The following is a 12440-nucleotide window of genomic DNA, read 5'->3' as shown; positions in this document are numbered from 1 at the left end:
GAGGTGATGGCTAACAGGGCAACATAATGGTCACATACAGCAAAATGCCACACCCTGGTCATGACAATATATCCCACTGCAGAGTTTCCATGTTGTGCAGAAACAGCACATAAAGATGTTATTCTGTCACGTATTATTCAAAAGCTACTTTGTGGCCACAAACTGCTAGTCAGCACTAACCCTTTTGTCACGTAACCTTTGAATAATGGGAAAGCTGTGGGTTTTATAGTTTTACTCCTTGTATTTAAATTTTTAAATGACAAGGTCACTAAAACTCATGCACGATGCAAAAAACGTCATGCAGTAGTTAAGGTAAACCATCCAAGCAGTTTTTATTCATTAATATTCATAAATACACACAGCAGCTTCATTAGAGATTTTTCATTTTTTTTTCCTCTTCAGTTTGAATGTGGAGTATTAGGAGAGCCTTTTGCATGTCAAGGTACAGGACACAGAGCTTTTTGCTCTGCACCGCAACCTACATTTACCTGCTAGAAGTAAAAATTAGTTAAGTGGAAATGATTATCATATATATCTTTTCTCTCTTTCTTTTGAATGTACACAATGTAACAAGAGTGACAGACCTGAAATTACAATCACCAAAACAAACCCAAGATAGTTGTTGTCCACTTTCATTGGCAAATACAGCACAGAGGACATTGTCTGCAAAGTGGGATGTCATCAAAGAGGAGGTGGAGGAGGCTCGTTTCCTTTATTACTCTCTTTTAAATTTAGGTTTTCTAAAGCAACATCTAGAGGCATAATATCTACACAGCCCATAGCACCAAAATCTGCAATCTCCCCCCGCTCATCCTCATCTGAGGAAGAACTTTCTTCCCGCATCAAAGTGGACAGTAGAAGCTCCTGAACAAACAGGCTGCAGTCTGCCCGTTCGCTTTCCATTGACTGACGCTCTGCTTCCGACATCTTCGGATCATTCAACCTGTACAGTAGAGAGGAAAGAGAAGACAAGCAGTTGGTGAAAGCCCATTTCACTGATGACACTACTGACAGATGCCAAAAGGCACTCAAAAACCGCTCCTTCAGGATAGTCCTTCTTGCCCTTCAACATGTACAGCTCTGGCAACCTCCAACACCTCAGTACAACAGCCATACATTTAACAAACACCCCTTCCCTGTTTACAAAAGCATTCAAAACGCAGCCTAAAGCTAGAGGAAAACAAAAAACTATTTTTGAGGTTTCCCGCTATTTAGGAGTCTTTTCAAAAGGGCTGTTGTAATTTCCTAGATGCTCATTACACGCCTGTTTTGTTTCTAGGTCAACTTTGAAGTTCACATATGCCACAGAATACACTATTGCAAGTGTAAAGCCTAGGGATTCCCAAAGCATGATACAACATCCATTCCACCACTTCTCTTAGGTTATAGTGCATGCCCTGATAGGCAAGGAAATTGTTTGCTCCAACTCTGAAAGTTGCCATCTGTGACACTTGCAGGAACTTTGATTAATAATACTTAGTTTTTGATTGAAAGGTGTCACATGGTATTATAGTTAGATAAAAGTTAGATTAACTCAAATCCAGGTTTCTTGATGCAGGAGCTGTTAAAATGCCCACACTCTTTCTCAATATCAAACAGACAAACAAAAGTATGTATGGAGGGGTGCAGCAGGGGAGATGTAGAAAAGATTTATTTCGGGTCAATAGCCAACCTTTTAAAAGAACTGGTATGACATAGTGGGTGACTCCTCTTTAAAATAACCCTGGCATCTGAGTATAATTTCTAGATAATTATTCTGTTAGTTAATGGCATCCTTTACTTGCTTTGTTATCCAGTCTCTAAAATAATTAATATATAAACCCCTATTCAACCTTCAGCTTTTACTGAAGATTACTTTCCTATTGAACAATACTACCTTCTGACTCTCTCCCTCTCCTTCATGGCTCAAGTCTATATGCTTGTATTACTGGAAACGCACCTGTTTTGTTCAAAGTAGTAGTGGAAACAAGCACAATTTAGTTAAGAAATATTCCTTTTGTTCCTCTTGAAATTGAGATGTAGCAACTAACATTTGCCCATTGCTTGGGAGCAGACAGACCATAGGTTTGGAAAGATGTTACAAATGCAAGCAAAAGCACAGTATGTTGGCTACAGACTTGATGAAGGATCTGGCAGAAGTCCCCTGCCTGGAGTCATGAGTAACTTATTCAGCCAAAACTCAAAAACAGCCTCCTTTTCAAGAGTCGCAGAAATCCATACTCGAGTCAAATCCTCGGAACACATTCCTAGGTGCACCAAAACAAGTAGTGTACTTGGGAGATTGCCTCTCCTTTACTGCGAACACTAGACCACTACAGGATATTTATGCAGCCAGCTCCTGGAGTTAGCTTTCTAAAAGCACAATAATTCCCTTTGGGCAAGCTATAAAGTGCTACTTTTTGATGCAATTGCATCTTTTGGATATACTTACTGGGTTTACTTTCATGCTAGAAATGTAGATGAAGCAAGTTTTATGTATTACACAGTCTGCGACCACTGTTGACATCTACTGTGAATGTATTTTATATGATTAATTAGCCTGTTAACTCTGCAATATATTTGATCAGACACCATTTTACTAGGGCATTTGCCTAACCCCAAACACTTAAGTTTCATTGAACTCTATGTCTGTATCAGGACTAAGGCAAACAGAAATGGTAAAAGGTAAATACAAGTAAGTACACAGAACAAGTTACCTTGTAAGAAGAAACTGGGAATTCTGGATAGTCTGCTGACTGTTTTCTGCGTTAGATGTGTTGGTTGTTGTTGTAGATTGTGTCATAGTGGTGTTGACATTGATCGTGTTGGTGCGCCTAGTTGCATTGCGTGCAGTCTCCAGTTGTTGTCGTGCTGCCTGTGCATGTTGTCGTTCCAACTGCAGTTGCATCTGCAGCTGCTGTAACTGAGAAGCAGAAGGGCCAGAGGAGTTGAGCTGTCCTCCTGCAGAACGCCTCACACCTGATAGCTGAGATAAAAGCTCTGCCAGAGAAGAGAAAGTTTCTATGATAAAAGATTTTAAGTATTACACAAGAGAATGAATACACCCTGAATTCCAGTGTATCAATTCGTTTTTTTCAATAAAATCAAAGAACAAATAATACTGAAGAGCCTACAAAGCTCTTGAAAAAAGTCCTAGCATTCAATGCCTCAAAGAGTAAGGAAGATTAAGACTCATTTATGCAGATTTATTCCAATAAGTCAAGCTTTAATGCCTTCAAAGTAACAGGAGAGCCAATCTACAGGGAATGCCTGACAAATTATGTCCTCCACATCAATTCTCTGAAACTTCAAGTCAGAATAGCAAGTGACTAAGTGACTTCATTTTGGCTTTGTTTGGCGATTTTATTTTCCTCCCTACAAATGTTCCCTCAAAGCACAGGCTTCCCCTTCCCAATATCTTAAAGGGAAGCTGTACTGCAGCAAAGAGAGAAATATCACAATACTACTTCAAATACTTAATAAAAAAATATTTAGTGAAGAATTGCCTCACATCAAAACTGGAGTGGTCAAGCATTTTTGCTGTATGAATTTTTATTTCTGCCAGAAGTACAGAGGAGGCCTAGCAATCAAGGAAACCCCTGTCCTTAAGTCCTCCAATTCAGAGGGATAGAATGCTTATAGCAAGTTTCATGCACAGAGAATTTTTTGATAGAACTACCAGCAGCAAATTACTGCTTAGTGCATTACTGCAGAATCTCTTCTGCAACCCGTATAGAAGGTACTTCTTACATCACCTGCTTGCCGTAGTTGATGCAAGGGCAGAGCAAGTATCACAGAATCACAGAATTATCAGAGTTGGAAGGGACCTCTAGAGATCATCTAGTCCAACTCTCCTGCTAAAGCAGGATTGCCTAGAGCACATTACTCAGGATTGCATCCAGGCGGGTCTTGAAAATCTCCAGGGAAGGGGACTCCACAACCTCCCTGGGCAGCCTGTGCCAGTGCTCTGTCACCCTCACCGTAAAGAACTGTTTCCGTGTATTTGAACGGAACTTCCTGTGTTCTAACTTGTGCCCATTGCCCCTTGTCCTGTCACTTGGAACCAATGAAAAGAGCCTGGCTCCATCCTCCTTCAACCCACCCTTTAGATACTTGTATGCCATAATAAGGTCTCCCCTCAGCCTTCTCTTCTCCAGGCTAAAGTAGAAAGAGAGCCCCTCGCCTCTACATTACAAAGTAACTATATAGGTCGTGACAATTTTCCTTCTGTTGCATTAACAAAATATAATTCTTCTAAATAAGGCTTTCTCTGAAGGAACAAAGCAAAACACAGTCGTTTTCCATGTCAGAAAGTCAGGACGGTCAAGTCATTTTTATCAGCATTGACACTAATACTGAGATTAAATAACTTAATTCCATTGTAATTACTAGAAAATGCCACATGGAGGAAAAAAAAAAAAGGGAGAAAAATGTAAAAGATGCTATAAACTTCATTTATTTTAAACAGAAAAATTCTTGTGGTCTTTCCTATTTACTACTCCAGGAAAAGGGAAGACAAACTCCCAGACAAGATTCTGATGTATTTATTCTCACTGTAAGTTAAAGCTTAGAGTATAGTGAAACCATAATGTGGAAGCAGATGGGAGCTCGAGACAGAGTCTTGGTATGACACCCAGCTCAGTAAGCAACTGAACTCTAAATGTGAAAACACATCTTCCACCAAATAAGACAAGATTCAGAAGAATGCCATTCTATCCCACATTTAATGTTGCTAAGTGGGAAGGCCTCGTAAGGCTGAAAACAAACTTCAGCTCAGTTAAATGTGGAATGGCTACTGAACTAGCTGCCCTTGTAAGAGAAAGACAAGGTCTTGCACTGGAGACTTCACAAACACCTCCCTCCTTGAACAAACTCTAGTCCTTTTCAGACCCTCCTGTGATCTCACTTAACTTACTTTCTTTTCTTGATGGGATACCTCTTCCCAGCTAATTTAATGTGTTAAATAGGTCACAGCAGGCCAGCAGAGCAGCAGAGACAGCAGAAGGCAGGCAAGGGGACCATGATTAAGGAAGGCAGTAGAGCCACAGCTTCCCTTTCAGGGGCAATGACTCATTGAGCTGCCTGGCTGGCTACCTCCCTCTGAAGAAGTCACAACATGATAGTAGGAAGCTCCAGTTTAAACATTACGCCTTCTTAGCATCGGAAGCAAAGGTGGAGTATGGCAGAAGTTCTGAGGTTTCCCTGACACTTATGCTGGCATGGTCAAAGACCACTGAATAAAAACATTTAGATTTCCCCTTAGGGAAAGTTACATTTGTTTTCAGAATTTTCTTCACTCTTTTTTTTCTTCCCTCTGAAAAAAGTTTTTTGTCACATCAAAGCTAAACATACTCCAAACAAGTTATTCCTGGGAATCCTTAAGACACTTCTTAATTATTTTCTGGTGTTGAAAATGAGAAACCCTTCCCCCCCACTCAGTTTTTCTAAACTTGACTGAAATACACTGTAAATACTTGCAACATTTCATCTATATCAGAATTTGCAAGTACACCTGAAAAAAAAAAAATCCATGATATTAGCAAGTCTGGCAGTCAGCCTGAATACAAATTGAACACATTTTAAATGTCCATTAATACTCAAATTCAGCTAATTTCATCTTCATTGAGACAGATACTCTCCTCCATAAACACCTTTATCCATGTGGAAAATCAAAATGAGATGTACTAAAGTATGTGATGGAAACTGGACACAATCACTCAAAAATGTACAATACCTGTGCATAGATTGGCTTTGGGAATAAGCCTTACAACTATCTAGAAATAAAAGCACAAGCTACCAGTAATGGTTTCAGCTTCAGCATTTCCATGCCCTGTGACAACCCAGCCAAGCACACCACTCACTTGCAAGCAGCCATCAATCACACTTGCACTGTGGAGCGTATATATACATGCAGCTTTGTAACAACGGAAAGCGTGGCAACTATTATCACCTTGAATTTTACTTCCTCTGTGTAAGAAGGACACCGGGGTAAAGTTCATGGTTATAGCTCTTACCAGCTATAGGATCCATGGCTTCTCTATTGCTTGGAGAATACGAACTCTGAGAAGATGAAAGCCCACCAGGAGAACTGGTAGTAAAGTGCATGTTTGATCTACGTGCACGGGGGCCTCCCAAACCCCGGCCTGGGTGGAACATCCTACGTACATGCCGAACACCACTGGATTCATCGTAACGAAGAAGTTAAGAAAAACAGAACTGTTTGGCATTGAGTATTAAGTGACAAGGACATTTCATGGGTGAAATACTCGGGTGCACACCATTCTTCATTCACAAAATAATGATTCAACTTCTGAAGCAAAGCTAAGCTACACTGTAGCTATGCTGCACATCAGACTGACTGTTCTGAACTCAAAGATACCCAGTGCTGTGTACACCAAACTCTCTGTATCTCTTTAGCTTATGATATCTAAGAAACATCAGGTTTAATTTCTGAGGGTTTTTTAGATCAAAAGTTTTCTACTCAGTAATCTGAAAACTCTGGCAAGTGCACGTTCAGCCAAGCTTATTAAAGAGACATAGGGATTTTGTTCTCCTTCCCCAATTCTTATGTTAAGTATTGAAAATAATAAAAAAGTTTACTGCCATTCTTATCAAAAGAACATAATAATTACTGTATTCCTTTTGACTTTTGTACTTCATGCTTTTATCCAAAAAATGTCATCATTTCAGTCCTCAAGAAATTGTAGGTTTCCAGAGTATTCAGCAGGTTTCCCTGCTGTCACACCCCTTTGTTTCTCTTTTCCTCTTTTAGCCAAAGAAATACCACTAATTCCACTTATGACACTGATGCCTTTCATTTTCCCATTTTCCCCCCCTTCTCCATATCAGATGCTTATATTTCAAGTCACAACTTTTATATATTTTCGCATATAAACTAAGAGACAATAAACAAATTATTTAAAGTTTAATTTTGTCAGAAAGTTGCTAACATTCATTCCTCCAAGAGAATCCAGGTAAGTCTTCCTTTTATTTCAAAAATCACTAGTATAATTCACCAGTGCAAAATGAAATAGCATAGGCTTGAATATTTTCTTTCACTGTTACTAGACTTGTAGCTTAAATCCTCCTATTTCCCATGACCTTTATTTTTATAATAGTATGATTCCCACTCGTATGGTATCCATTACTATGTAAGAGTAGAGTCCAATGTACTTTGGATAAAACACCATTTACAGTGCAGAAACTCAGGATGTCATGGAGGTCAAGAACTAAAGACTGAAAGAAATGACTAAGCTTCTCATGGCAAGAAAGAACTTCTGGCTATTACCAAAAGATTTTACAGAACATTTAAACTGAATAGCCATGCGAGAACTATTTGTATGATTGATGCTGAAAAGCTGTATTTAATGAATTCTCAAACACTTTCCTCCTAAAGTAAGAAACTGGGCTTTAAAAAGTTGCCCCCAGACTGTAGGAATAAGGGACACACCTAGATGAAAAGGGGCATCTCCTCTCCCTTTTTTCCTACTTTAGACCTGCCTGTTGCTAGAAATGATGTAGAGCCCAACATGGAATAGTCACTTCAGGATACACTTCTTACGAGGTTTTGGAGACTTGACAACACTGATCACTGAAGCAATAAAGTAGAAAATTCTACATGCATTGTTTTTAGTGCTGAACCACAGATAATGTATTCCCAAAATATATCTGAGAAAGATCCATTTTGGGATGACTGACATTAAAGCCTTACTCTATTTGGAAAGATTGATTTTTCTAGCTCAAATATTCCCAAACTAAGTCATCTGGTGGCATCTCTGATACATCTCTGTAACTGGGAAAATTTAAACTTCCTGGCCTACAGAGCAGTTAAGCTAATGTTGGAGGCCCACAGTTTGACATTTGGTACATTGATAAGTAGTTATTATGAATGTAAATTTTGTTAGAAAAGCATATTAGGCAGGTGCTATTAAAAACTCACTATTGGTAGAAAGAGCAGAACTAAACTAATACAAGAATTGCTCAATGACTCACTCTTTTCAGAGATATCCAAAGGCCAGCAAAGATCCAATGGTCTGGAAGATGCTCTCCCTTCATCAGTCTCATCCCACCTCCAGCCAAAAGGGAGGATGGCACAACTCTGCCTTGGGGGACACCTTACCATGGAGGACCTCCAGGGATGCCTGGGACCAAGCTCACATGGCCAGAGCCACTGCACTCAGTACCCTCTTCCTCCCAACTGCTGAAAGCCCTACTCCTGTCCACAGGGAGAGGGTGAAGTAGAGACAACTGTTTTTATCTAACTTTGTACTATTCTTTGTATTAGTTACTCCTTCACAGCCAATAAACACCCAAATTCCTTTACACTTATCCAATTATTGTGTAGTAATGAACACATGCATTTAGTCTGTTCTGATCCTTAACTTAAAGGCAATCAAACACAACTGAAATGGAGCCATCTCCTTAAATGCTGTCTCCCTTCTGCTAGGGTAACCAACTCCAGTTGCTAGGGCTAGGATGGTTGTTTTGGTTTTTTTTTTCACTCCAGTTGCTAGGGCTTAGATTATTTTTTTTTCTTTTTAAAAATATTTAAACAGAAAAGCCACTACCAAAGTAGTAATATAGTCTTTTCGTCAGTTTGTTTAAACGAGACACAAAGCAATACTTCACAGAAATTACTTACTGTAGGTAGGCTATGTAGCCTGATTCTCATTAAATAAGAAGCCCAAACCAAAATATATTTTGTCAGTTAATCTGGGGGGGAGAGGGGGATTAAAAAAAGAAGAAAAATATTCCTAGAACAAGGACAAAAAAATCCCAATATTTGCAGCTCTTCAGCTATCAAGCATGGATCAGTCTGCATAACCCGCTGCTAAGGTAACTGAAAGACAACATCCTATTTCCCAGGAAATTTGAAAGTTTCTGAATTAGATTACAAAATGTCAGTAACACTATGAAATTATGTGATTAAAACATGGTGTTAAAAGTAGTTAAGCAAGTTTAAAATCATTCATCAATACCAGCTAAGCTCAAATCATCCTCAGATCATCATCTTCGTGTCACAAATATCTACAGCACACCACTGAATCTGGATACATAAAGCAGCACCAAGATGAATGATCAGGCAGATATACCATGGTGCAAGTAGAAAAATCTCTCAGTGTCAAAGTTGGAGCTGTTGGAGCAAAAAGCACTGTCAAGTGTACCTACTGTCTGTTCACAATCTGGTATTTATACTTTTTTAAACTAGCAAATGAACCTTTTTATTTTTGACACACAGATCTTTAGCAACTTAAATTCCAGGAAAATCAGAGGCACAACCCTTTCACTACAAAAATCAAAGCAAGCAGTCATAGCTACTAGATGAAACAGGCTAGCCTCTTTGCCTCAACTTGGAAAGGATATTAAATCTCTAGGAGCTCTGTGTTCCAGTGTAAGATGAGCTGCAAAGTCATCTGTGACATGATTCGGATCCCCTCCAGGTAATGCTGCACATATTGGACAAATCTGAAATGACAAAGGAAGAAAAAACCCAACTTTATGAATTTTACACAAAACAGAAGTCATACCATTGAGTCAATCATTAGACATTGATTCTTGTGCTTTAAAATCATATTCTAGATATTCACAAACACCTGGATAGCAACATATTAAAAAACCCAGAAAACATATTAAAGTGCAGACACTAATTTAGACATCTTTTACTGTATGATTTTCATCACACAAACAGTGCCATTACAATTGCCATAATTATGACTTGTTTTCTGAATAACTCCATAAACAGCTTGAAAAGCATCTTCCATTTTTCTTTACAGTAGTTTTGCAGATTGATTTTAAAGTTTTACAGATGGCAGACAAAAAAAATCCCTTCCACAAAATTCTTCCCACAAATGTTAAGCGCTCAAATTAACAGCATTTTGACAGTTAAATGCAACTTCTCTCTATGAATTTATCTCTGTGTTCCTCACAGTCATATGGTCTTGGTCTTTATGGAGCAACACTGGCTGTAACAAAGCCCAGGTGGCCAGTGCTCACCATGCATATACTCAAGTTGTTTACAGTAGATCTCAAAAGACCATGGGCATTAAGATATAATAGCACACACATCTTTCTTACTCTTATAGAAGTGAGGACAAGGTCTTGAAATAAGTTTACTGTAAAATCTCAGCTGCTTTTGACAGCAACTGCTACATCTTTAATGCCACTTTAATTTTAGTAGTCAGCTCTGTGCAGAAAACCAAGCATTTTGAAAGCTTTTTGCTATAACCCCTTCCCATCTAATTTCAATGTTCAGCATTTCTCTTCACAGAACTTTTCCCAGATTTTTCACCACTACAGAAGCCATACAAGCAGACACACTACAAGCATCTTATTACAGCTTAATATAAATACTCAGCTATGCCAACTTATCATACAGCTACCCTGTAGGGACATTGGACAGATAGTTCTAAAGTCCATACATTTATTTATAAGCTGCTTAATCTTCAAGAAGGTGTTTCATACCAACAGGAGACAATACCTTGAAAGCAATCCTTTTTCATTTAAGCCACTCTGAGGAAACAGAGCCCCAACATGAGAATCACACATTTCTGAAAGCAGCAAAGCAAAATAAAGTTCTTTTGCTAAGACGACAAAGGCTTTATGAACAGCACATATTTGCCCAAAAAGAGATACAGTCCTCAGAAAAACATCAGCTAAGAAAAAGTTATAAGGAACAATGAGAAGGAAGGCATTTAAGTATCCTAACCGCAATTCTAAACATGAACTAAACTTCCAAGAAGTCTCTGACTGGGAAAAGTTACTGAAGCATTGTTAAACATAAACAGTTAGTTAAGCGTAAGCTCTGGCAAAATCACAACAAAGATTGCAGCATCACTGATTAAGCATCACACAGCTAAAAATAACAGAACATGCATGAACAAATGGTACAGATGAACAGAAAACATTGTCAGAAGTTTCTTCTGAAGTTATGATCATTTATATTGAAAAATCATCATGTTACCCTGAAAGACACCTGAAAGATTACTGCCAAGCCCTAAGTCAGCCATGCTCACAGAATACCTGCTAGTTTCCAGAAGTCTGTTAATATTACCACTGCTTCCCTACTTACATACAAGGTAACCACTTTAAGCAACAGTATCTCTGTAACCTCCACAAGCCACACTGTAGTCTTCAAGAATGAGACAGGAACCATTCTCAGATTGTCTATTTCATTCCTGCAAGAAGAGTTCTCCTCAACTTTATCACCAACTTAGTCCCTGAAGTTCATGTACAAGGAGCCTAGCTACCACCTTTGTAAACATAAGAAAGTTGCTGCAGTGCAATGTAATAGTAGAAAATTTGTGTCTCTGTTCTGAAATGACATTCAAAGACGACATCTCATGAACTTTCCTAAAATGTTTGTATTTACAATGCTAGAAGACTTCTAGTTGAATGCTGTATTTTATTTGGAACAGCGACTGACCTGAAACACAACACCAACAATAACAATCATCATACTGACAGCCAGATTCTTCTGCACTTGCCTTATAACACTTACCATTACCCTTGGACTTTTACCAATGAAGCAATACTAGTAGTTTTCTGAGGTTTAATACTCACCAAAATAAGATGATTTATTATTTTCAGTGTGTAACCTTAGAGACTTAATCACAAAAGTTATGACTACTCCCATAGACACCAGTCTAATTTTCAATTAAAGTACCCAGAATTAAAACAATCACCTTCAAGGAAATATCAAGCTCTCCTCCTGGAGCTCCTCTCCAGGACCTCAACTTGCTGGGGTGCCTCTCCAAAGTGCCTGTACACTAATGTACACAGCATAGGGAATGACCACAATGAGTTACAAGGTCTGAGTGCAGTTGCAGGACCGCAATCTCCTTGGGATCACTGAGACATGGTGGCATGGCTCCCATTACTGGAGTGTTGCAATGGAGGGACATAGGCTCTTTAGAAAGGAGAGGAAGGGGGCCTTGCCCTTTATATGAGAGAGCAGCTGGAGTGCATGAAGCTTCACCTGGGGATGGAAGAACAACCAATGGAGAGCTTATGCATTGGGATTAAAGAGAGGACAGGCAAAGGTGATATTGTGGTGGGTGTCTACTACAGGCCACCTGACCAGGAAGAACAAATGGATCAGGCCCTCTACAAACAAATAGAAGCTGCCTCACACTTGCAGGCCCTGGTCCTCATGGGGGACTTCAACCACCCCATTATCTCCTGGAGGGACAATACAGCATGACAGTAATCCAAGAGTTTCCTGGATTGCACTAATGATAACTTCCTCCTCCAAGTGACAGAGGAGCCCACAAAGAGAGGTGCTTTGCTGGACTTCATACTCAACAACAAGGAGGAGCTCATTCAGGATGTGAAGGTCAAAGGCAGCCTTAGATGCAGTGACCTTGAGATGGTGGAGTTCAGGATCCTCAGGGCAGGGACAAAACAGGAAAACAAGATCACAACCCTGGACTTCAGAAGAGCAGACTGTGGCCTCTTCAAGTATC

General features: G+C 39.3%; 1 protein-coding gene across 2 annotated transcripts in view; it reads right to left on the bottom strand.

The window, feature by feature from the left end:
- Positions 1 to 307: 307 nt before the first annotated feature.
- KCMF1 (potassium channel modulatory factor 1) overlaps positions 308 to 12440 on the bottom strand; it is a 64727-nt gene continuing 52594 nt past the window's right edge. Inside the window, exons 5-8 of one of the 2 annotated variants that reach the window (XM_082497585.1) lie at positions 9343 to 9444; positions 5994 to 6168; positions 2697 to 2979; positions 308 to 943 (exon numbers count right to left, since the gene is read on the bottom strand). In XM_082497585.1, the coding sequence (XP_082353711.1) occupies positions 682 to 943; positions 2697 to 2979; positions 5994 to 6168; positions 9343 to 9444 (822 nt within the window). In that variant the 3' untranslated portion in view covers positions 308 to 681. Of the gene's footprint in view, positions 944 to 2696; positions 3001 to 5993; positions 6169 to 9342; positions 9445 to 12440 lie in introns of both variants that reach the window. The other variant, XM_082497586.1, reaches the window with a different exon arrangement.

This window comes from Vanellus vanellus (assembly GCF_965231255.1).
Source record: "Vanellus vanellus genome assembly, chromosome: Z".
NCBI classification, from domain to species: domain Eukaryota; kingdom Metazoa; phylum Chordata; class Aves; order Charadriiformes; family Charadriidae; genus Vanellus; species Vanellus vanellus.
The sequence above is the reverse complement of the archived record's forward strand: the minus strand, read 5'-3'. Positions and strand labels throughout refer to the sequence as shown.